Source organism: Callorhinus ursinus, unplaced genomic scaffold, assembly GCF_003265705.2.
Source record: "Callorhinus ursinus isolate GAN/ISIS: 27379988/994484 unplaced genomic scaffold, GSC_fseal_2.0 scaffold22, whole genome shotgun sequence".
Classification (NCBI taxonomy): domain Eukaryota; kingdom Metazoa; phylum Chordata; class Mammalia; order Carnivora; family Otariidae; genus Callorhinus; species Callorhinus ursinus.
In genome coordinates, this window is record NW_027397084.1 from 246,252 (window position 1) to 268,957 (window position 22,706).

General features: G+C 42.7%; 2 protein-coding genes across 4 annotated transcripts in view; one reads left to right on the forward strand and one right to left on the reverse strand.

Annotated features, from left to right (window-relative positions):
• LOC112837833 (adenylate cyclase type 10-like) overlaps positions 1 to 18,695 on the forward strand; it is a 54,494-nt gene extending 35,799 nt beyond the window's left edge. For all 3 annotated transcript variants that reach the window (XM_073904944.1, XM_073904945.1, XM_073904946.1), the window contains exons 24-32: positions 12,259 to 12,431; positions 13,138 to 13,297; positions 15,256 to 15,460; positions 15,550 to 15,646; positions 16,134 to 16,252; positions 16,516 to 16,633; positions 17,036 to 17,234; positions 17,748 to 17,961; positions 18,463 to 18,695. In XM_073904944.1, coding sequence (XP_073761045.1) covers positions 12,259 to 12,431; positions 13,138 to 13,297; positions 15,256 to 15,460; positions 15,550 to 15,646; positions 16,134 to 16,252; positions 16,516 to 16,633; positions 17,036 to 17,234; positions 17,748 to 17,961; positions 18,463 to 18,530 — 1,353 coding nt within the window. In that variant the 3' untranslated portion in view covers positions 18,531 to 18,695. The remainder of the gene's footprint in view (positions 1 to 12,258; positions 12,432 to 13,137; positions 13,298 to 15,255; positions 15,461 to 15,549; positions 15,647 to 16,133; positions 16,253 to 16,515; positions 16,634 to 17,035; positions 17,235 to 17,747; positions 17,962 to 18,462) is intronic.
• TREML1 (triggering receptor expressed on myeloid cells like 1) overlaps positions 1 to 22,706 on the reverse strand; it is an 86,934-nt gene that overhangs the window by 17,659 nt on the left and 46,569 nt on the right. The window lies entirely within an intron of this gene.

The following is a 22,706-nucleotide window of genomic DNA, read 5'->3' on the forward strand; positions in this document are numbered from 1 at the left end:
TAAATAGAATCATATCCTATATTCTCTTCTGTAGCTGACTTTTATTCTTAACAGTACAGACAACATTTTTGCATATTAGTGTACATCCAATCAGTTACAGCTGCCAAGTACTCCATTGTATGCTCATATCAAAGTTTAATCAGTCCCTTCACATGCATTTAGGTTGTCTCTAATTTGAGATTTTTATAAGCATTGCTACAATGAATATTCTTGTAAATATCTCGTTTCCCTTGTAAAAATGTTTCTGTAATAGAAATTCCCAGAGGCAGAAATGCTAAGGTGGGAGATAAGAATGATTTTACATTTAATAAATATATTGCCAAATTGTCCATCAAAATTATACGTCTTCCTTGACTTATGTTGGGGTTACATCTCAATAAACTCGTGGTAAGTTGAAAATATCATTTAGTTGAAAGTAGTATACCTATCACAAGTTGAAAATGCATTTAATACACCTAACCTACCAAACATTGTAGTGTAGCCTGCTTACCTTAAACATACTCAGTGAGAATACTTACATTAGCCTACAGTTGGGCAGAATTATCTAAAGCAAAGCCTATTTTAGAATAAAGTGTTGGGTATCTCATGTAACTTACTGGGTACTCTACTGAAAGTGAAAAACAGAATGGTTATGCAGGGACAGAATGATTGTAAGTCATTCTAAGTAAGGGTCATTTACCCTTATGATCGCATTGCTGACAGGGAGTGCATCCACTGCTGCCGCCCAGCATCAGGAGAGAGTATCATACCATACATATATTGCTACCCCTAGGAAAAGATCAAAATTCAGAGTATAGTTTCTACTGAATGCATATCACTTTCACACCATTGGGTGAAAGTCAAAACATTGTTAATTCAAACCGTTGTAAGTCAGGAACCGTCTGTATATCAATTCAATTTTTTTCCCAGTTCTTCACATCCTTACATCAGATGTTATCAGTCTGTTTTAAACTTGCTAATCTGTAGATGAAAGTTATATTGTGCTTTAATGTGTATTTCTTAATAAGGTACATTATTTTTGTATGTTTACCAGTCATTTATTTTTCTGTGAATTGCTTATTCATCTCCTTTGTTCAGTGGAGTACATGTAAACTAATTTCAGGACAGCTTGGGGGCTGGACATAAGGGTGAGGGTGATCAAAAGGTACAAACTTCCAGTTATAAGATAAATAAGTCCTAGGGGTATAATGTAGAGCACAGTGACTATAGTGAACAATGCTGTATTATGTATTTGAAAGTTGCTAAGGGAATAGATTTTTTTTCTTTAAGTTTTTTTATGCTTATGTTAATCACCATACATTACATCATTAGTTTTTGGTGTAGTTTTCCATGATTCATTGTTTGTGCATAACACCCAGTGCTCCACGCAGAACGTGCCCTCTTTAATACCTATCACCAGGTTAACCCATCCCCCCACCCCCCTCCCCTCTAGAACCCTCAGTTTCTTTTTCAGAGTCCATCCTCTCTCATGGTTCGTCTCCCCCTCTGATTTACTCCCCTTCATTCTTCCCCTCCTGCTATCTTCTTCTTTTTTTTCTTAACACATAGTGCATTATCTGTTTCAGTGGTACAGATCTGAGATTCAACAGTCTTGCACAATTCACAGCGCTCACCATAGCACATACCCACCCCAATGTCTATCACCCAGCCACCCCATCCCTCCCATCCCCCACCACTCCAGCAACTCTCAGTTTGTTTCCTGAGATTAAGAATTCCTCATTTCAGTGAGGTCATATGATACATGTCTTTCTCCGACTGACTTATTTCACTCAGCATAACACCCTCCAGTTCCATCCACGTCGTTGCAAATGGCAAGATCTCATTCCTTTTGATGGCTGCATAATATTCCACTGTGTATATATACCACCTCTTCTTTATCCATTCATCTGTTGATGGACATCTTGGCTCTTTCCACAGTTTGGCTATAGTGGACATTGCCGCTATAAACATTGGGGTGCACGTACCCCTTCAGATCCCTACATTTGTATCTTTGGGGTAGATACCCAGTAGTGCAATTGCTGGATCGTATGGTAGCTCTAATTTCAACTGTTTGAGGAACCTCCATACTGTTTTCCAGAGTGGTTGCACCAGCTTGCATTCCCACCAACAGTGTAGGAGGGTTCCTCTTTCTCCACATCCCGCCAACATCTGTCGTTTCCTGACTTGTTAATTTTAGCCATTCTGACGGGTGTGAGGTGGTATCTCATTGAGGTTTTGATTTGGATTTCCCTGATGCCGAGCGATGTTGAGCACTTTTTCATGTGTCTGTTGGCCATTTGGATGTCTTCTTTGGAAAAATGTCTGTTCATGTCGTCTGCCCATTTCTTGATTGGATTATTCTTTGGGTGTTGAGTTTGATAAGTTCTTTATAAATTTTGGATACTAGCCCTTTATCTGATATGTCATTTGCAAATATTTTCTCCCATTCTGTCGGTTGTCTTTTGGTTTTGTGGACTGTTTCTTTTGCTGTGCAAAAGCTTTTGATCTTGATGAAATCCCAAGAGTTCATTTTTGCCCTTGCTTCCCTTGCCTTTGGCGAGATTTCTAGGAAGAAGTTGCTGCGGCTGAGGTCGAAGAGGTTGCTGCCTGTGTTCTCCTTTAGGATTTGGATGGACTCCTGTCTCACGTTGAGGTCTTTCAACCATTTGGAGGCTATTTTTGTTTATGCTGTAAGGAAATGGTCCAGTTTCATTCTTCTGCATGTGGCTGTCCAATTTTCCCAACCCCATTTGTGGAAGAGACTGTCTTTTTTCCATTGCACATTCTTTCCTGCTTTGTCAAAGATGAGTTGACCATAGAGTTCAGGGTCCATTTCTGGGCTCTCGATTCTGTTCCATTGATCTATGTGTCTGTCTTTGTGCCAGTACCATACTGTCTTGATGATGACAGCTTTGTAATAGAGCTGGAAGTCTGGAATTGTGATGCCGCCAGCTTTGCTTTTCTTTTTCAACATTCCTCTGGCTATTCGGGGTCTTTCCTGGTTCCATACAAATTTTAGGATTATTTGTTCCATTTCTTTGAAAAAAGTGGATGGTATTTTGATGGGGATTGCATTGAATGTGTAGATTGCTCTAGGTAGCATTGACATCTTCACAATGTTTGTTCTTCCAATCCGTGAGCATGGAACATTTTTCTATTTCTTTGTGCCTTCTTCAATTTCCTTCATGAGTATTTTATACTTTTCTGAGTACAGATCCTTTGCCTCTTTGGTTAGATTTATTCCTAGGCATCTTATGGTTTTGGGTGCAATTGTAAATGGGATCGACTCCTTGCTTTGTCTCTCTTCTGTCTTGTTGTTGGTGTGTAGGAATGCCACTGATTTCTGTGCATTGATTTTATATCCTGTCACTTGACTGAATTCCTCTATGAGTTCTAGCAGTTTTGGGGTGGAGTCTTTTGGGTTTTCCACATACAGTATCATATCATCTGCAAAGAGGGAGAGTTTGACTTCCTCTTTGCCGATTTGGATGCCTTTGATTTCTTTTTGTTGTCTGATTGCTGTGGCTAGGACTTCTAATACTATGTTGAATAGCAGTGGTGAGAGTGGACATCCCTGCCGCGTTCCTGACCTCAGGGGAAAAGCTCTCAGGTTTTCCCCATTGAGAATGATATTCGCTGTCGGATTTTCATAGATGGCTTTTATGATATTGAGGTATGTACCCTCTATCCCTATACTCTGAAGAGTTTTGATGAAGAAAGGACGCTGTACTTTGTCAAATGCTTTTTCTGCATCTATTGAGAGGATCATATGATTCTTATTCTTTCTTTTGTTTATATATTGTATCACGTTGATTGATTTGCGGATGTTGAACCAACCTTGCAGCCCAGGGATAAATCCCACTTGGTCATGGTGGCTAAGGAAATAGATCTTAAAAGTTCTCATCAAGAAAAAAATTTATGTTGGACACCTAAAACTAACATGTTATATGTCAGTTATATCTCAATAAAAAATCGTGTCATACATCTTAAACTTAACACAATGCTTAACACATCTCAATAAAGCTAGGGGGAAAAAAAAGAACATACATCTGAAAGTCTCCCCACGCCCAACCCCATCACTCAGCTATGTTATGAATCTTTCCAGCAATCTTTCCAGCATCACTTTCCAACCCCATCCCCTCCCTGACGTTATGAATCTATATGTACTCTACCAGAGGGGTTTGGCATACATAAATGTATATGGTCTCCCCTTTCTTTTGTTATACACAAGTAGGAGCTCTCCATATTCCATTCTACATCTTGCTTTTAAAAAAAATAATGTACCTCATAGATCATTCTATATCATAACAATTTCCTCAGGGAATGAGATTTATATAACAAGCAGAAGCTCTGGGGAAAGCATGCCATGAGACACTCTATTTACAAAGGACATATTGAAGTAAAATTATTTATTGTATAAAAATAACTCAGGAGGGGCGGAGCAAGATGGCAGAGGAGTAGGAGACCTGAATTTCTTCTGGTCTCAGGAATTCAGATGAATAGGGATCAAACCATTCTGAACACCTACGAACTCAACAGGAGATCGAAGATAAGAATAGTAACAACACTCTGAACAGAAAAGCGACCACTTTCTGGAAGGTAGGATGTGTGGAGAAGTGAATCCGAGGCGATATTCGGGAGGATAGACAGCGGGGGAGGGGGCCTCTGTCAGCTGCTTCTGGCGAGTGGTGGAGCCGCGGAGCACAAAATCGGAACTTTTAGAAGTCGGCTCCACGGAGGGACGTCACTTAAGTGGCTAAGCGGGGGTTGGAACCCTCACGGGACAGTGTGGTCTCAGGACCCTCGGGGTCACAGGAAGACCGCGAGTGCCTGAGTGCAGCAGAGCTCTCAGGTATCGGAGTGGGGAAGCCGGCTGCAGAGACGGAGCCGAGGCGTGGGCTTTCAGCTCGGGGTTGCCATGGACTGTGATCCGCGGCCCAGTCGGGAGACTCCCCTTCCTCCCCTGGGAGGAGCGGCACGGGAGCGCACCGCAGGGATCTGCTGGATTTGGAGACTCCACACGGGGTCAGGTGCCAGAGATAGAAACACTCGGTCACAGGCCGGATGAGCACGGAGTGCGGCCGGAGACCGGGGAGACGGGAGTGACTACTTTTCTCTGGGGGCACACTGAGGGGTGGGTCCCCGAGTTCTCGGCTCCTCCGGGCGGAGATTGGGAGGCCACCATTTTCACCCTGGTCCTCCAAAGCTGTGCCGAGAGCTTGCAGGGAACAAAAGCTCCTGAGAGCAAACCAGAGCAGCTTGCTTAGCCCAGACCGACAAGAGCGGGGCGATTCCGCCTCCGCAAAGACATTTGGGAACCATGGCAACAGGCCCCTCCCCCAGAAGATCAGCACGAACAGCCAGCAAGCCAAGACCAAGTTTACCGATCAAGGAGAACGGGAGAACTCCAGCGCTAGGGGAATACTGCACATAGAATTCATGGCTTTTTTACCATAATTCATTAGTTTTTCAAAGTTAATTTTTTTAACTGTTTTCTTTTTATATTTTTCTTTTTCCCTTTTTCAAACAACATCTTATCTAAATCCCTTTTAAACAAAAACATTCTTTATTTTTCATTTTTAGAGTCATATTTTTATCCCTTCATAGTAGTTACCCTTATTTTTGGCATATAGATATAAGTTGTTCTCTCTTTAAAATTTTGAGATACAATTTCTTCTAACAGATCAAAATATACCCTAAATCACTAGTGTATGGCTTTGTTCTATTCTCCTGCCTGATCACATTCTCTCCCTTTTTTTTTTCTTTCTTTTTCTTTTTAAATCTTCTTTCTTTTTAAAAACAACTTATCAAGTCCTTTTATAAAATCTTTTATAATTTTCATCTTTACATTCATCTGCCATCCTTTAATTGTATCAACCCTTATTTTGTACATATATAAGTCTTTCTTCCTTTAAGATTTTAGCAGGCACTTTCTTCTAACAGACCAAAATATGCACAAAAGCTAGTGTGTGGCACTGATCTATGCACCAGCCTGATCATATTTGATCATATTCTGGTTTTTTTTGTTTTCTTCTGTTTTTGTTTGTTTTTATCTTTTTCTTTTTCCTTTTTTTTTTCCTCTTCTTTCTTTCCCTTCTTCTACCCTGGTTTCAGGTCTTTTCTGATTTGTATAGAGTATATTTGCTGGAGACACTGTTGACCTGTTAGCATTCTGTTCTCTCATTCATCTGTTTTCCTCTGGACAAAATGACAAGACGAAAAAAATCACCTCAGCAAAAAGAACAAGAGGTAGTACCGTCTGCCAGGGACCTACTCAATACTGACGTTCGTATGATGTTGGACCTAGAGTTCAGAATCATGACTTTAAAGATACTAGCTGGGCTTGAAAAAAGCATGGAAGTTATTAGAGAAACCCTTTCTGGAGAAATAAAAGAATTAAATCTAACCAAGTCAAAATCAAAAAGGCTATTACTGAGGTGCAATCAAAAATGGGGGCACTAACTGCGAGGATAAATGAGGCAGAAGAGAGATTCAGCGATATAGAAGACCAAATGATGGAAAATAAAGAGGCTGAAAAAAGAGAGATAAAGAACTACAGGATCACGAGGGCAGAATTCGAGAGATAAGCAATACGATAAGACGAAACAACATTAGAATAATTGGGATCCCAGAAGAAGAAGAAAGAGAGAGAGGGGCAGAGGTATATTGGAGCAAATAATAGCAGAGAAGTTCCCTAATGTGGGGAAGGAAACAGGCATCAAAATCCAGGAGGCACAGAGAATCCCTCTCAAAATCAATAATAATAGGTCAACACCCCGACATCTAATAGTAAAACTTACGAGTCTCAGAGACAAAGAGAAAATCCTGAAAGCAGCTCGGGAGAAGAGATATGTAACCTACAATGGTAGAAACATCAGATTGGCAACAGACCTATCCACAGAGACCTGGCAGGCCAGAAAGGACTGGCAAGATATCTTCAGAGCACTAAACGAGAAAAATATGCAGCCAAGAATACTATATCCAGCTAGGCTGTCATTGAAAATTGAAGGAGAGATAAAAAGCATCCAGGACAAACAAAAACCGAAGCAATTTGCAAACACGAAACTAGCCCTCCAAGAAATACTGAAAAGGGTCCTCTGAGCAAAGAGAGAGCCTAAAAGCAGCATAGATCAGAAAGGAACACAGACAATATACAGTAACAGTCACCTTACAGGCAATACAATGGCACTAAATTCCTACCTTTCCATAGTTACCCTGAATGTAAATGGGCTCAATGCCCCAATCAAAAGACACAGGCTATCGGATTGGATTAAAAAACAAGACCCACCAATATGCTGTCTGTAAGAGACTCATTTTAGACCCAAAGACACCCCCAAAGACACTGCATTACCATGCTAATGGACACCAAAAGAAAGCTGGGGTGGCAATCCTTATATCAGACAAATTAGAGTTTAAAACAAAGACTGTAATAAGAGATGAAGAAGGACACGATATCCTACTTAAAGGGTCTATCCAACAAGAAGATCTAACAATTGTAAATATCTAGGCCCCTAACATGGGAGCAGCCAATTATATGAGGCAATTAATAACAAAAGCAAAGAAACACATTGACATAATACAATAATAGTGGGGGACTTTAACACCCCCCTGACTGAAATGGACAGATCATCTAAGCAAAAGATCAACAAGGAAATAAAGACTTTCAATGACACACTGGACCAAATGGACTTCACAGACATATTCAGAACATTCCATCCCAAAGCAACGGAATACACATTCTTTTCTAGTGCCCATGGAACATTCTCCAGAATTGATCACATCCTAGGTCACAAATCAGGTCTCAACCAATACCAAAACATTGGGATCATTCCCTGCATATTTTCAGACCACAATGCTTTGAAACTAGAACTCAATTACAAGAGGAAAGTCGGAAGGAACTCAAATCCATGGAGGCTAAAGAGCATCCTACTGAAGAATGAATGGGTCAAGCAGGAAATTAAAGAAGAATTAAAAAAATTCATGGAAACCAATGAAAATGAAAACACAACTGTTCAAAAATTTTGGGATACGGCAAAGGCAGTCCTGAGAGGAAAGTAGAGAGCAATACAAGCCTTTCTCAAGAAACAAGAAAGGTCTCAAATACACAACCTACCCCTGCCCCTAAAGGAGCTGGAGAAAGAACAGCAAATAAAGCCTAAAGCCAGCAGGGGAAGAGAAATAATAAAGATCAGAGCAGAAATCAATGAACTAGAAAACAAAAGAACAGTAGAACAGATCAACGAAACTAGGAGCTGGTTCTTTGAAAGAATTAACAAGATGGATAAACCCCTGGCCAAACTTATCCACAAGAAAAGAGAAATGACCCAAATCCACAAAATCATGAATGAAAGAGGAGAGATCACAACCAACACCAAAGAAATACAAACAATTATAAGAACATATTATGAGCAACTCTATGCCAGCAAATTAGATAACCTAGAAGAAATGGGTGCATTCCTAGAGATGTGTCAATTACCAAAATTGAACCAGGAAGAAATAGAAAACCTGAACAGACCTATAACCACTAACGAAATTGAAGCAGTTATCAAAAATCTCCCAACAAACCAAAGCCCAGGGCCAGATGGCTTCCCAGGGGAATTCTATCACACATTCAAAGAAGAATTAATACCTATTCTCCTGAAACTGTTCCAAAAAATAGAAGTGGAAGGAAAACTTCCAAACTCATTTTATGAGGCCAGCATTACCTTGATCCCCAAACCAGACAAAGACCCCATCAGAAAGGAGAATTACAGACCCATATCCTTGATGAACTTGGATGCAAAAATTCTCACCAAAATACTAGCCAATAGGATCCAACAGTCCATTAAAAGGATTATTCACCACGACCAAGTGGGATTTATCCCTGGGCTGCAAGGCTGGTTCAACATCCGCAAATCAATCAACGTGATACAATACATTAACAAAAGAAAGAACAAGAATCATATGATCCTCTCAATAGATGCAGAAAAAGCATTTGACAAAGTACAGCATCCTTTCTTGATCAAAACTCTTCAGAGTATAGGGATAGAGGGTACATAGCTCAATATTATAAAAGCCATCTATGAAAAACCGACAGCGAATATCATTCTCAATGGGGAAAACCTGAGAGCTTTTCCCCTGAGGTCAGGAACGCGGCAGGGATGTCCACTCTCACCACTGCTATTCAACATAGTATTAGAAGGACTAGCCACAGCAATCACACAACAAAAAGAAATCAAAGGCATCCAAATCGGCAAAGAGGAAGTCAAACTCTCCCTCTTTGCAGATGATATGATACTGTATGTGGAAAACCCAAAAGACTCCACCCCAAAACTGCTAGAACTCATAGAGGAATTCAGTCAAGTGGCAGGATATAAAATCAATGCACAGAAATCAGTGGCATTCCTATACGCCAACAACAAGACAGTAGAGAGACAAATGAAGGAGTCGATCCCATTTACAATTGCACCCAAAACCATAAGATACCTAGGAATAAATTTAACCAAAGAGGCAAGGGATCTGTACCCAGAAAACTATAAAATACTCATGAAAGAAATTGAAGAAGGCACAAAGAAATGGAAAAACGTTCCATGCTCATGGATTAGAAGAACAAGCATTGTGAAGATGTCAGTGCTACCTAGAGCAATCTACACATTCAATGCAATCCCCATCAAAATACCATCCACTTTTTTCAAAGAAATGGAACAAATAATCCTAAAATTTGTATGGAACCAGAAGAGACCCGGAATAGCCAAAGGACTATTGAAAAAGAAAAGTATATCTGGCGGCATCACAATTCCAGACTTCCAGCTCTATTACAAAGCTGTCATCATCAAGACAGTATGGTACTGGCACAAAAACAGACACATAGATCAATGGAACAGAATAGAGAGCCCAGAAATGGACCCTCAATTCTACGGTCAACTCATCTTTGACAAAGCAGGAAAGAATGTCCAATGGAAAAAAGTCTCTTCCACAAATGGGGTTGGGAAAATTGGACAGCCACATGCAGAAGAATGAAACTGGACCATTTCCTTACAGCATACACAAAAATAGACTCCACATGGTTGAAAGACCTCAACGTGAGACAGGAGTCCATCAAAATCCTAAAGGAGAACACAGGCAGCAACCACTTCGACCTCAGCTGCAACAACTTCTTCCTAGAAACCTCGCCAAAGGCACGGGAAGCAAGGGCAAAAATGAACTCTTGGGATTTCATCAAGATCAAAAGCTTTTGCACAGCAAAAGAAACAGTCCACAAAACCAAAAGACAACCGACAGAATGGGAGAAAGTATTTGCAAATGACATAGCAGATAAAGGGCTGGTTTCCAAAATCTATAAAGAATTTATCAAACTCAACACCCAAAGAAAAAATACTCCAATAAGAAATGGGCAGAAGACATGAACAGACAGTTTTCCAAAGAAGACATCCCAATGGCCAACAGACACATGAAAAAGTGCTCAACATCGCTCGGCATCAGGGAAATCCAAATCAAAACCTCAATGAGATACCACCTCACATCCGTGAGAATGGCTAAAATTAACAAGTCAGGAAACGACAGATGTTGGCGGGGATGTTGAGAAAGGGGAACCCTCCTACACTGTTGGTGGGAATGCAAGCTGGTTCAACCACTCTGGAAAACAGTATGGAGGTTCCTCAAACAGTTGAAAATAGAGCTACCATACGATCCAGCAATTGCACTACTGGGTATTTACCACAAAGATACAAATGTAGGGATCTGAAGGGGTACGTGCACCCCGATGTTTATAGCAGCAATGTCTACAATAGCCAAACTGTGGAAAGAGCCAAGATGTCCATCGACAGATGAATGGATAAAGAAGAGGTGGTATATATACACAGTGGAATATTATGCAGCCATCAAAAGGAATGAGATCTTGCCATTTGCAACGACGTGGATGGAACTGGAGGGTGTTATGCTGAGTGAAATAAGTCAATCAGAGAAAGACATGTATCCTATGACCTCACTGATATGAGGAGTACTTAATCTCAGGAAACAGACTGAGGGTTGCTGGAGTGGTAGGGGGTGAGAGGGATGGGGTGGCTGTGTGATAGACATTGGGGAGGGTATGTGCTACGGTGAGCACTGTGAATTGTACAAGACTGATGAATCACGGATCTGTACTTCTGAAACAAATAATGCAATATATGTTAAAAAAAAAAAAGAAGAAGACAGCAGGAGGGGAAGAATGAAGGGAATTAACTCGGAGGTGGAGACGAATCATTAGAGACGATGGACTCTGAAAAACAAACTGAGGGTTCTAGAGGGGAGGGGGGTGAGTGGATGGGTTAGCCTGGTGATGGGTTTTAAAGAGGGCACATTCTGCGTGGAGCACTGGGTGTTATGCACAAACAATGAATCATGGAACACTACATCAAAAACTAATGATGTAATGTATGGTGACTAACATAACAATAAAAAAATTATTAAAAAAAAAAAACTCCGGACAGCTCAGCAGGTTTTCCCAGTCTCACTACTTTTAAATCAACAGAACAAATGTGTTGGAATAGTTATCAATTTATACATAATGACTCCATAAAACCATGGGGGAAATTTTGTTAGAGATATGAGCTTTAAAATTTTAAAAAATTAAAAACTAATTTCTATGTAAACCTTAAGATAATCTGGCTAGGAGAGTAAACCTGATGTGTATAATACCTTTAATGCCAAAGAGAATATTAGAGTTTTCTATAGTATTGTATTGTCTGCGTTTCAATCCAGAGGTCTTTGAGTAAGGTTAAATAATTATTTCTTTCCCTTTATAAGAAGAAATTATTGTGCAGTCTTCCCAAGATTATTCTTGAATCACCAGACTTTATCACTTTCTTGGAGGATTTAGTTTTAAAACATGAAGGATGTGATAACCTCAGGGTAGTTCTTCAACTCCTACCCCCACATGCACAGTGGCAGCATAACCTATTTAAGGAAGACAGATAAGGGGTTTGGTGACATTTCAGATCCTTTCAGTGGCATCTGAAACATCTGAGTCTCTGCTGCATGACAGTCTCATCTCAGCCCAGCAGCATCACTTTCCAAATCACAGCCTTCCCACTGACAAACATGTGGGAGATGGGAAAAGAGGGTGTTTTCTCCACAATCCTATTTTCTCTTCCCTTTACCTGCATATGGCCCTGCTGGTGCTCGTTAGTATGTCCAGGCCCTGCTGCAGCTCTCACTCTAGCGCTTCAGCAGCCCAAGTACTAGCCCCAAATGACCAGAGCTTCATCTGTAGTACTCTTCCCACATTTACATTACTGTTTCTCATTTTCCCATCTCCAGGTCTGTTTCAACATGGGACAGATCACGTTGGCCAAAAAATTGGCCAGGCAAGCCCTTCGACTGCTGAAAAGGAATTTCCCTTGGACTTGGTTTGGTGTCTTTTTTCAAACATTCCTGGAAAAATATTGGCGTTCCTGTTCCCTAAGCCAACCTCCAAACAACCCTAGTGAGAAGTGAGGAGCCTAGCCAAGTCATCCCGGTTCATTTAGGACCACAGAGAACTAAACTAGGACTGGGCCTGGAGTGTTGCCTCTATTGACCTAAGACTCCTCTTTCAAGCCTATAGCACTTCCAGTTCCTCTACCTTACTCTCTGAGCCAATGAAATGTAGCAGAGTGAGGACTTCTTTTGTTTTTGAAGTATGGTGTTACTCTGTATTTTTCAAATAAAGATACATATTACTCTGTCTCTTTCAAATCAAGATACACATATGTATGTGTGTATACATGTGTACACATATATACATATATGTATCAATATTATTTCTGATATACATACAGAGTATTAAATTGCTACCCCAATTATTGAGCTATAATAATTTATAGGAAATATATTCAAAATAGCAATTCAAAGAATGAACCTTTTAAAAACACTTATTTGAAATTTTTCAACAAAGAGGGATGATTTGGGATGCCTGGCTGGCTCAGTCAGTAAGAGCACAAGACTTAATCACAGGGATACAAGTTCAAGTCCCACGCTGGGCCTATTTAAAAAAAAAAAAAAGGGATGATTTAAAAAGGCTTATAGGGATCCCAGGAACATGTCTGAGTTTGAAAGTCTGTAGATGGCCCTCTGATGAATAGATTTGGATTTTTGTGGTGAGGGACAGTGGGGCAGTGGTGCAGACTAAGGGCATGCTAAGCGCTCTGTGCTTCACAGCAGTAAGAAGAAGCTGGCAGTCCTGCAGCAGCGGGTCCACTGCCTCTCCCTGCTCTGGCAGCTCTATAACCTGGACACCACAGCCAGCAGCCGCAGGTTTGCCTGCCTTGCCACTCTCATGCAGAAGAATTCTGCTGAGGAGTTGGCAAATGAAGCCCAGGTAAGCAAGTCCTTGCTTTCCCTCCAGACCTCACTCGGAAACCTAAAATGCTAAGGAGAGAGATTGCTGGGTTTAGCATGACTCCACAATAACCCAGACTCTATGAGACACACTGATCATATGTTTGAGCAGCATTTCTCATATTGCAGTTTTTAGATGGGTTTTCGGGTGTGGCTGCCTGTGAGTTCCCTAAACTGAACGTCAGCTTTGGTGTGTATATTCAAAAGAACACTTGATGAGTGGAGGGAGGTAGGGAACAGGTCATAGCTTTCATCAGATTCTCAAAGGAGTCCGTAAGCTAAAAAAGGACTTGAATTGCTGACTTAGGAAAAAAGAAGGGCAATATCTTCCTAATTTTAGTGTCCATCTGTCTGTCTTTTTTATCCATCTGTTCAATAAATATTTGATGAATACCCATTATGTGCCAGGCACTGATCTTGGTTCCAGGGAAACAAACAGTAGATCAGTGAAATATATGGAATGTTAGTTGATAATAAGTGCAGTGGAGAAAAATTTAAGTGGAGGCAAGGGGCCATGGGGTTCTGGGAGCTGGGGGATGGGGTGCAGTTTTAAACAAGATGGCAGGGAAAGCCTCAACAAGCAGGTGACATCTGGGAAATATCTGAAGGAGGTGAGAAAGGAAGCCATATGGCTATCAGGGAGAAAAGTGAACAGGTAGAAGGCACCGTGGTGCACAAGGCATGCTGTCCGTGTTTGAGAAACAGTGAGGAGGCCAGCGTGACTAGAGGGGAGGAGACAGAATCAGGAGGTGAGTCAGAGAGCCAGGAGAGGGTGGATGGCAGATGACGTAGCCTTGTGGGCCACTCTATGGGTTTGGACTTTTACTCTACATAAGATGAGAAGCAAGTGGTAGGTTCTGAGAAGAGGAGTGACAGAGTCTACTTATATTTTAATAGGATCATTCTGTCTGCTGTATTGAGAATCAACTGAAGGAGGCAAGAGAGGAAGCAGGGAGGCAAGTTAGACTATCCCAGCAATACAGGCAAGAGATAGTTGGCTTGAATTATGGCAGAGGAAGCAGGAGGAGTGGTCCTCTGTCAAGCGAGAACCAACAGGATTCACCAAATGGATCATTTCTGGCATGGGAGAGAAAAAAGAGTCAAGGATAATCCTAAGATTTGCAACCTGGACTTCTAGACAGATAGAGATGCTCTTAATTGGGATGGGGTAATATGCACAAGAAACAGATTTGGGGGGAAGACTGAAGCCAGGTTTTAGACATGTTTAATTTGAGATGCCTATTAGACATCTAGATGGAGATGTTAGGTAGGCAGCTGAATATAGGAATGTGGGGTGCATAGGAGAAGTCTGGGCTGGAAATAGAAATACAGGGGTCATCAGTGTGTAAATGGTATCTAAAGCCATGAAACTAGATGGCCTCTCCAAGGGAATGAGAAAAGGTCCAAGGACTGAGTTAACAGCTCCAGTGTTAAGAGGTCAGGGTCATAAGGAGAAATCAGCAAAAGAAACTGAGCAGTTGCCAAGAGAGTATGATGTCCTCAAAACCTAGTGAAGACAGTGTCTCAAGAAGAGAGTCATCAATGATGTCAAATGTGCACATACTTATAGCAGACATCTAGGCAGCAGTTCTGAAGAGTTCTAAGGAACAAGTATCAGAGGCCTTCATTAGAGAAAACAGAAGTACAGTTTGGCCAGTGTCTTGAATTGGAAGTCTGGGATTGGAGAACAAGAAGGGCAGGTAGAGAAAATATTTTGTTTAAAGATCAGGCAGTGGAAATGATCAAATTAGAAGTGTGGGGGCAACAAGGAGTGTGTTTTCATAGCAGGAGTCAGGGAGAGTGATAGGGATGCCAGCAATCCCTGGTCAGGTGGGCAACAAGACACCATAGTGGGCTCTTATGCAGGAAAGGGACAAGATGGAAGTGTAGCGTGAATGTACAGTCAGAATATTTTGCCCCATGTTTGTTGCCCCACAGGTTGTCTCTACCTATGTGGCTGTATCCCAGTTCTCCCAGAATATGGGTGACAGAGACAGGTGGCTGCAGTGTGAGCAGATGGCCATTCAGAAAAGCAGCCTATGTTGGTTCTCCAGGGAGGGATTATTGGCCACAGCGCAGCTCATGCAGGCCTTGGCCTACACCAAGCTCTGCCTTGGCCATCTTGACTTCTCCATCAGGCTGGGTAATGGGGCTTGGAGCTGGTGGGCCTAGGGCTTTTAGAGAAGCCAAGTTCACCACTAGGCCTCACACAATGCTCTTTGACCTCCTTAGGTTTTCAAGCTCATGAGATATGCAGACACCTCAAGAAACCAGCTCTGGAGAATCTGGTTCTCTCAGTTCTTTTCAGATCTGCTTTTCTGAAGAAGAAGTATTAAGATCATTTTCTGCCATTTGTATTTGTTGTCTAAGAGGGGAGGGTATGGTCTCCCAAAGAAGTTTGAAATGGAGAGGGAGATGCTATTCCATTTCTTACAGCCAAGGCTGTCTCTTCTCTAGTCATTCCAGGAAGCATTGTCTTTAAGTGTGCGTTTTGGGAGTGGAAATGCATACTCCTCCTCCTCCTCCCCTTCCCCACTTTCTCCCCCTTCTCCTCCTTCTCTCCTCTGCTTCATTTCTCCGCAGGGGGTAAGTAATTGCAGTAGCTCAAGAAAGAACCTGAAACTGGCTCAGGCATTTTCCTACTTCCTTTGCTTAGAGGCAGGTCTGACTGCAGGCACAGATACTTTCTATATAAATAGAGCTAAGGCAAGAAGATCTAGGGGATGTTAGGCTACTTTGGAGATGTAAGATCCCCTCCTCTCCTCTACCATCCTCCCCATGCCCTAGCTGGTCCCAGTGGCTCTGTCTCTTGGCAGATTTGATCTATGTGTCCATGTGCTGGAGAGTCAGTGGGCGCTCATTTCCCAGGGTCATGATGTCCTTGGCCTGGCCTGCTTCTATTCTGCTTGCTTAGATCTGCTGCTTTACGGAAAAGGTAAATTTTGTGCAGGGCTCTGCTATACTCCTGAAGGGTTCAGATAGGGCCCTGTGTTTGGAACACAGGTAGTCATGAGCCTGTCCCTTGGGCATGGTCCCTGATCCTAGCCCCTGATTTCTTAAAGTCTAAGAATCACATATGTGACTCAGGGTGTCTGCATTTCAGATGTTGTCTGCTCCCCTCTACCTGTACCACACACCTTCTATACCAGTTCCTACACTGACAACTGATCCTAGCCTGGTTACCTTCTCTACCCACAGGATTGCTATGTCGGTCCTTTGGCGAATGTCTGCATTTCATTCAACACTGTGAGCACAGCTGCATTCTAAACTCTCAGAGTAATGTCATGCTGGGGGTCCACTCATCTCTGGCCATGTGGTAATGTGGGGTACCAGACTCTTACTCGGTGGGAAAGGGTAGAAACTTAAGGACACCATGGGGTCATTTAAGCTACTGCCTTTTACCCCTCCAGGCAGGGCTATTCTGCATCTCTTTCTAAAGACCTTTACCTCCCATCCCTCCCATCATATTAGAAGGGTTCTTTTTATCCCTGAGCAGGTTTGGGCCTATAGGTTGAAGGTTAAGTTTAAGGTTACATTTAAGTGCTGGATAATCCATGGTCTCCATTTCAGTCTCCTTCACGTGAGTTAGTAGCCTTGGCCACTGGCCAGCATCACAGTTCTGACTGTCCAGGAGGTCTTAGAGCCTTAAAGAAGTGATGGCTGTGTGAAAGAGCCGTGGTCGTGAAGCAGGGGATGGAGCTGAGATTCTTCCCTCCAGGTTTGCCCAGGACTCCCAGTGGAATCTGTTTGAGCACCACTTCTCCAAGGCTCGCCAGTTGGTGAAAAGAACCAATGCCTCACTATTTGGTTCACATGGCTTTGTCCGATTCCTGGAGTGCCATGTGCTAATGTTACAAAAAATGCCAGAGGGTGTCTTCATGCATACTCCCCCAGAGACCCGCAGCCAAACCCTCAAGGTACCCACTTCTCTCCTGTCCTTCACCTGACACCTAAGTTCTAGTTTGATCTGCGGTACTCTTCCTGCTGCCTGCATCTCTCCCTTACTCTTTTCCTTGCTGCCTCTGTCTCTCTTTCCCCCCGACCAAACCCCTTTTTTTTTCTCCACCTGGCAAGTCTTTCCACTTATCTCATGTACCCTCCCAGGTATTCTTGCATGCAGGCCAGGACTGGATTCCCTGACTTTCTTTTGCACAGCTACCACCCAATACTGTTAAAATGTTAACATTTAGCCCTTCTCAGTGGATCCAGTTTGACACCTGTCCCTGCAGCCCTGCCTTCTGCGTCTAAGGCATTCCAGTTCCCCTGTAGCTCAAAGCCAACTCTCTGGGCCTGCTTTGCTATGAGTCACTCCTCCCTGGCCCCTGAGCCCTGAGTGAGTATGCTGAGTGGGCACTGTCGTAGACCTGGTGGAGTGGAGTGGAGGAAGAAAGTATTCATCCTTGAGCTCACGGACTTTCCTCTCTTTTCAGTACTGTGAGGAGTTCTTCTCTCGATGTGTAACCTGCCCCGTCTATCACCAGTGGGTCTCTGAACTTAAAGCCTCTGTAATGAGATATGGAAAGAGAGAATCCATGTCCTCGACTAACATTGTCAGACCTTTTGACACCTGCTTCACCAGGATTTGGGTAGAGGGAGAATTCCTGGAGGAAAACAATTCCTTTGGAAGAAATTTAGGAATAGAGAGTAAGCATTCATTCCTGGAACCCTTGTCTGAGCGATGTCGCAAACAGGCTCGGATTCTTACAGTCAGAGGCTGCTCCAAAGAAAGAAGGGATGCATAGCTAAAAGGAATTAGTCCTTGCTCCGCAGATAATTATCATCCTCTCACTAGCACCAGACCCAGCCCAGACAGACAGGGCCCTTTTATTATTAAACAGTATGACCCCTTCTCTCAGCCCTTTGTTCCAGCATCTGTGACCTGTAGGCATAGAAAGTTCCTCTTTGGTCCCAGCTTAAACAACCAGATTGTTTCTGTGGAGTAGCTGGACGGTCACTAAGGGAGAAAGAAGGCCTTAGAATCCACAGTGTAATGTCTATGAAGGTAAATGACAAGAAAAAGAGGAAAGAATATAGTTCCTTGCCCCTGGGCCCACCAAATCTCCTCCTTTTCTAGGGCCATGAGTTAGATTTGTAATTGCTGAGAACATTCTTTGAGGTTTGTGATCTTTATGTTCCTGTTTTCAGGATTTGACAGAGTGGCTGATGTCAAGGAGGATAAGGATGAAGAAGAAATTAAAGAATGTATATGTTAAAGAAAATCATCTGAAGGGACCATGGTTCTCTTGTTGTATATAACACAAAGAAATGATGCAAGTTCTCCTTTCTAAGATACTGTATAGTGTACATATTTAATATACTAGCCTTTTACAGTCACCACTATCTATAGCTTTGTCAAAATAAAAGCCTATGTTTCTGAAGCATGAAACTTAGATCTTTCTTAACTCTTAACAGTCATTGGCACAACTGAGGCAGAAATTAGAACCAGCAGTAGACTGGAGGCCTGTGAGGCTTTGAAATGAACTGATTGCTTCTTATGTAAGGCAACATCCATTAGCAGATAGAAAACACAGCCCTAATACAGAGGTAGTGGCTACTTACAGAAAGCCGGCAATATGACTACTTTGATGATCTCTTGGCACAGATCTCTTGGTAATCTCTTTGATGATCTCTTGGTAATGGGCTCGTAAGAAGTCAAGGAATCTTTCGAAAGGGACACAGTGCTGTGGGAATCCATTTTTCTTTTGCACTGTATGACTTGGGGATTCCCACAATCCCCAAAATTGCCAAGGTGTGTATGACTCTAGCTGTCTTTTTATTCTCCCTTCCTAGAGCCGCCACCTCTGACTTTTTATCTGTTTGATGGCCTTTCTTACCCAGAGCCTGATCTTCCCACTGATTTTTTATACTTTATAACTCAATCATCTAGTGTCCATAGAGTCTGTTAATTAATGTTACAAGAGCTACCATGTATTGTTCACTTACTCTGTGCCAGGCACTAAGTGCTTGAAATACATTCTTTAAATCCTTTTATCAACTCTGTGAAGCAAGTACTTTTATTATCCCATATTACAGATGAAGAAACTGAAGCTTAGAAAGGTCTTAATCCAGGAAACACAGCCACAAAATGGTGGAGCTGGAATTCTAACTCAGATTTGATTCCAGAGTTTTGCACTAGGCTATAAAGGCTTTCATGGGGCCTAGGCTATGGTAAGCTATCCTGTACCCAATCTTCAATATACTGTTCAAATGACCGTGATCAGAACTTTAAGGACAGGCAGGGAGGTGTTTGGGAAAATGAGCCGGGTACTTGCCTTTTTAATCATGCTGTGTGGTCCGTATATTCCATTCCCACTCTCCCTCCCCCTGCCCCATCCTTTTGTTACCCTCCCTCCTCTCCCTTTACTCCCACCCTACTCCCCCTTCCATTCCTCTATCTCCTACCCCCTTCTTCCTTTGTCCTTCTCACCCACTTCCCTCCTCTCTTCCTCCTCCACTCCTTTAAATTTCTGAGATGCAATACAGACTAGTGCTAAAGACCAAGGACTCTGGAGCCAGATGGCTGGGGGTTCAAATTCTAATTCTGCTACTTATTAGCTGTGTTACTTTTAGCATATAATTCATCTTCTTTATGCTTCAGTTTCCCTTTCTGTAAATGAGGATAAAAACAGAGTAAAAGAACATCATTGTGCAGATAAATATAAAACACTTAGAACAGTACCTGTATTGTGCGCTTACCTAATAAGCACTCAATAAGTATTAGCTATCATTATCAATTTAATTTTTATATTTTTTATTTGAAATTCAGGTTGAAGTTTTATTGAAATTTGAAGTGTATTACTGAAGTTATCCCTATGTGATTTACTAAATTTTGTCCACCAATTTGAAAACATAGAGTACATTAAATTTGCTTAGTTACCTAGATCTATTCCTGTATTTTTTAATCTCTTCTATTGTGCTTCCTATCTATCATTCTTTTATTTAGAAGCATTCTTCTTCTGCAGCTTTATATTTATTCTCATACCTAGGTAAGCAAGTCTCATACCTTTCTCTTGTTTTTACAGACCTGTTTCTCTTATTTTTCAGACATTTTTTTTTACCATACTTACAATTTTACTTTTCTACACAAATATCAGAATAATGAACTTGTCTAAAAGGGAAAAATGAAAGGAACTATATAAACATCCAAGTAAGGAACCACATAAACATATGCTCCTTAAAAAGTTGAAATTACATGCTATTTTTAGATTAAGAGAAAATCAGTGTCTTCCCAGCCCTGCATTTCCTAATTAAAACAGAATACAACTTTCCATGTACTCAAGTATCTTTTAAAATGTTTATCACTTGGGACGCCTGAATGGCTCAGTCGGTTGGGTGTCCAACTCTTGATTTCAGCTCCGGTTGTGATCTTGGGGTCATGATCTCAGGGTCGTGGGATCCAAATTGTGTCTGCCCTGGGCTTGGTGCAGAGTCTGCTTAGGATTCTGTCTCCCCCACTTCACCACCCCCCTCTCCCCCACCATGCACTCTCTTTTTTTTTTTTAATTTTTTTAATGTTATGTTAATCACCATACATTACATCATTAGTTTTTGATGTAGTGTTCCATGATTGTTTCTGCATAACACCCAGTACTCCACACAGAACGTGCCCGCTTTAATACCCATCACCACGCTAACCCATCCCCCCACCCCCCTCCCCTCTAGAACCCTCAGTTTGTTTTTCAGAGTCCATTGTCTCTCATAGTTCGTCTCCCCCTCTGACTTACTCTCCTTCATTCTTCAGAAGTACAGTTCTGTGATTCAACAGTCTTGCACAATTCACAGCGCTCACCATAGCACATACCCTCCTCAATTCCTCATATCAGATGTTATGCTGAGTGAAATAAGTCAATCAGAGAAAGACATGTATCATATGACCTCACTGATATGAGGAATTCTTAATCTCAGAAACAAACTGAGGGTTGCTGGAGTAGTGGGGGGTGGGAGGGATTGGGTGGCTGGGTGATAGACATTGGGGAGGGTATGTGCTATGGTGAGCACTGTGAATTGTACAAGACTGATGAATCACGGATCTGTAGTTCTGAAACAAATAATGCAATATATATTAAGGAAAAAAAGAAGATGGCAGGAGGGGAAGAATGAAGGGGAGTAAGACGGAAGGAGAGATGAACCCTGAGAGACGATGGACTCTGAAAAACAAACTGAGGGTTCTAGAGGGGAGGGGGGTGGGGGGATGGGTTAGCCTGGTGATGGGTATTAAAGAGGGCACATTCTGGAGGAGGCGGAGCAAGATGGCGGAGGAGTAGGAGACCTAGATTTTGTCTGGTCTCAGGAATTCAGCTGAATAGGGATCAAACCATTCTGAACACCTACGAACTCAACAGGAGATCAAAGAGGAGAGTAGCAACAACTCTCTGAACAGAGAATCGACCACTTACTGGAAGGTAGGATGTGCGGAGAAGTGAATCCGAGGCGATATTCGGGAGGATAGACGGCGGGAAAGGGGCCTCCGCCGGCCGCTTCTGGCAAGTGCTAGAGCCGCGGAGCACAAAATCGGACCTTTTAGAAGCCGACTCCGCTGAGAGACGTCACTCCAGTGGCTAAGCGGGGGTGGAACCCTCGCGGGACAGTGGGGTCTCAGGACCCTTGGGGTCACAGAAAGACCGGGGGAGCCTGAGTGCGCCAGAGCTCCCAGGTATCGGAGCGGGGAAGCCAGCTGCAGAGACAGAGCTGAGGCGCGGGCTCTCAGCTTGGGGTTGCCATAAACTGTGATCTGTGGCCCAGTCGGGCCACTGCTCCTGCAGCAGGGACCCAACAGGCGGCAGATCCGGGGAGACTCCCCTTCCTTCCGGGGGAGGAGCGGCGTGGGAACGCACCGCAGGGATCTGCTGGGTTTGGAGACTCCACACGGGGTCGGGTGCCAGAGATACAAACGCTCGGTCACAGGCCGGGTGAGCACGGAGTGCGGCCGGAGACCAGGGACAAGGGAGTGACTGCTTTTCTCCGGGGGCGCACTGAGGAGCGGGGCCCCGAGTTCTCAGCTCCTCCGGGTGGAGATTGGGAGGCCACCATTTTTGCCCTGGTCCTCCAAGGCTGTACGGAGAGCTTGCAGGGAACGAAAGCCCCTGAGATCAAACCTGAGCAGCTTGCTTAGCCCGGACCGACAAGGGCGGGGCAATTCAGCCTCCGGCAAAGACATTTGCAACCACAGCAACAGGTCCCTCCCCCAGAAGATCAGCACGAACAACCAGCAAGCCAAGACCAAGTTGACCGATCAAGGAGAACGGAAGAACTCCAGCGCTAGGGGAATACTGCACATAGAATTCATGGCTTTTTTTTTACCATGATTCATTAGTTCATCAAAGTTAATTTTTGTTAACTGTTTTTTTTTATTTTTCTTTTTCCCTTTTTCAACCAACATCTTATCAATC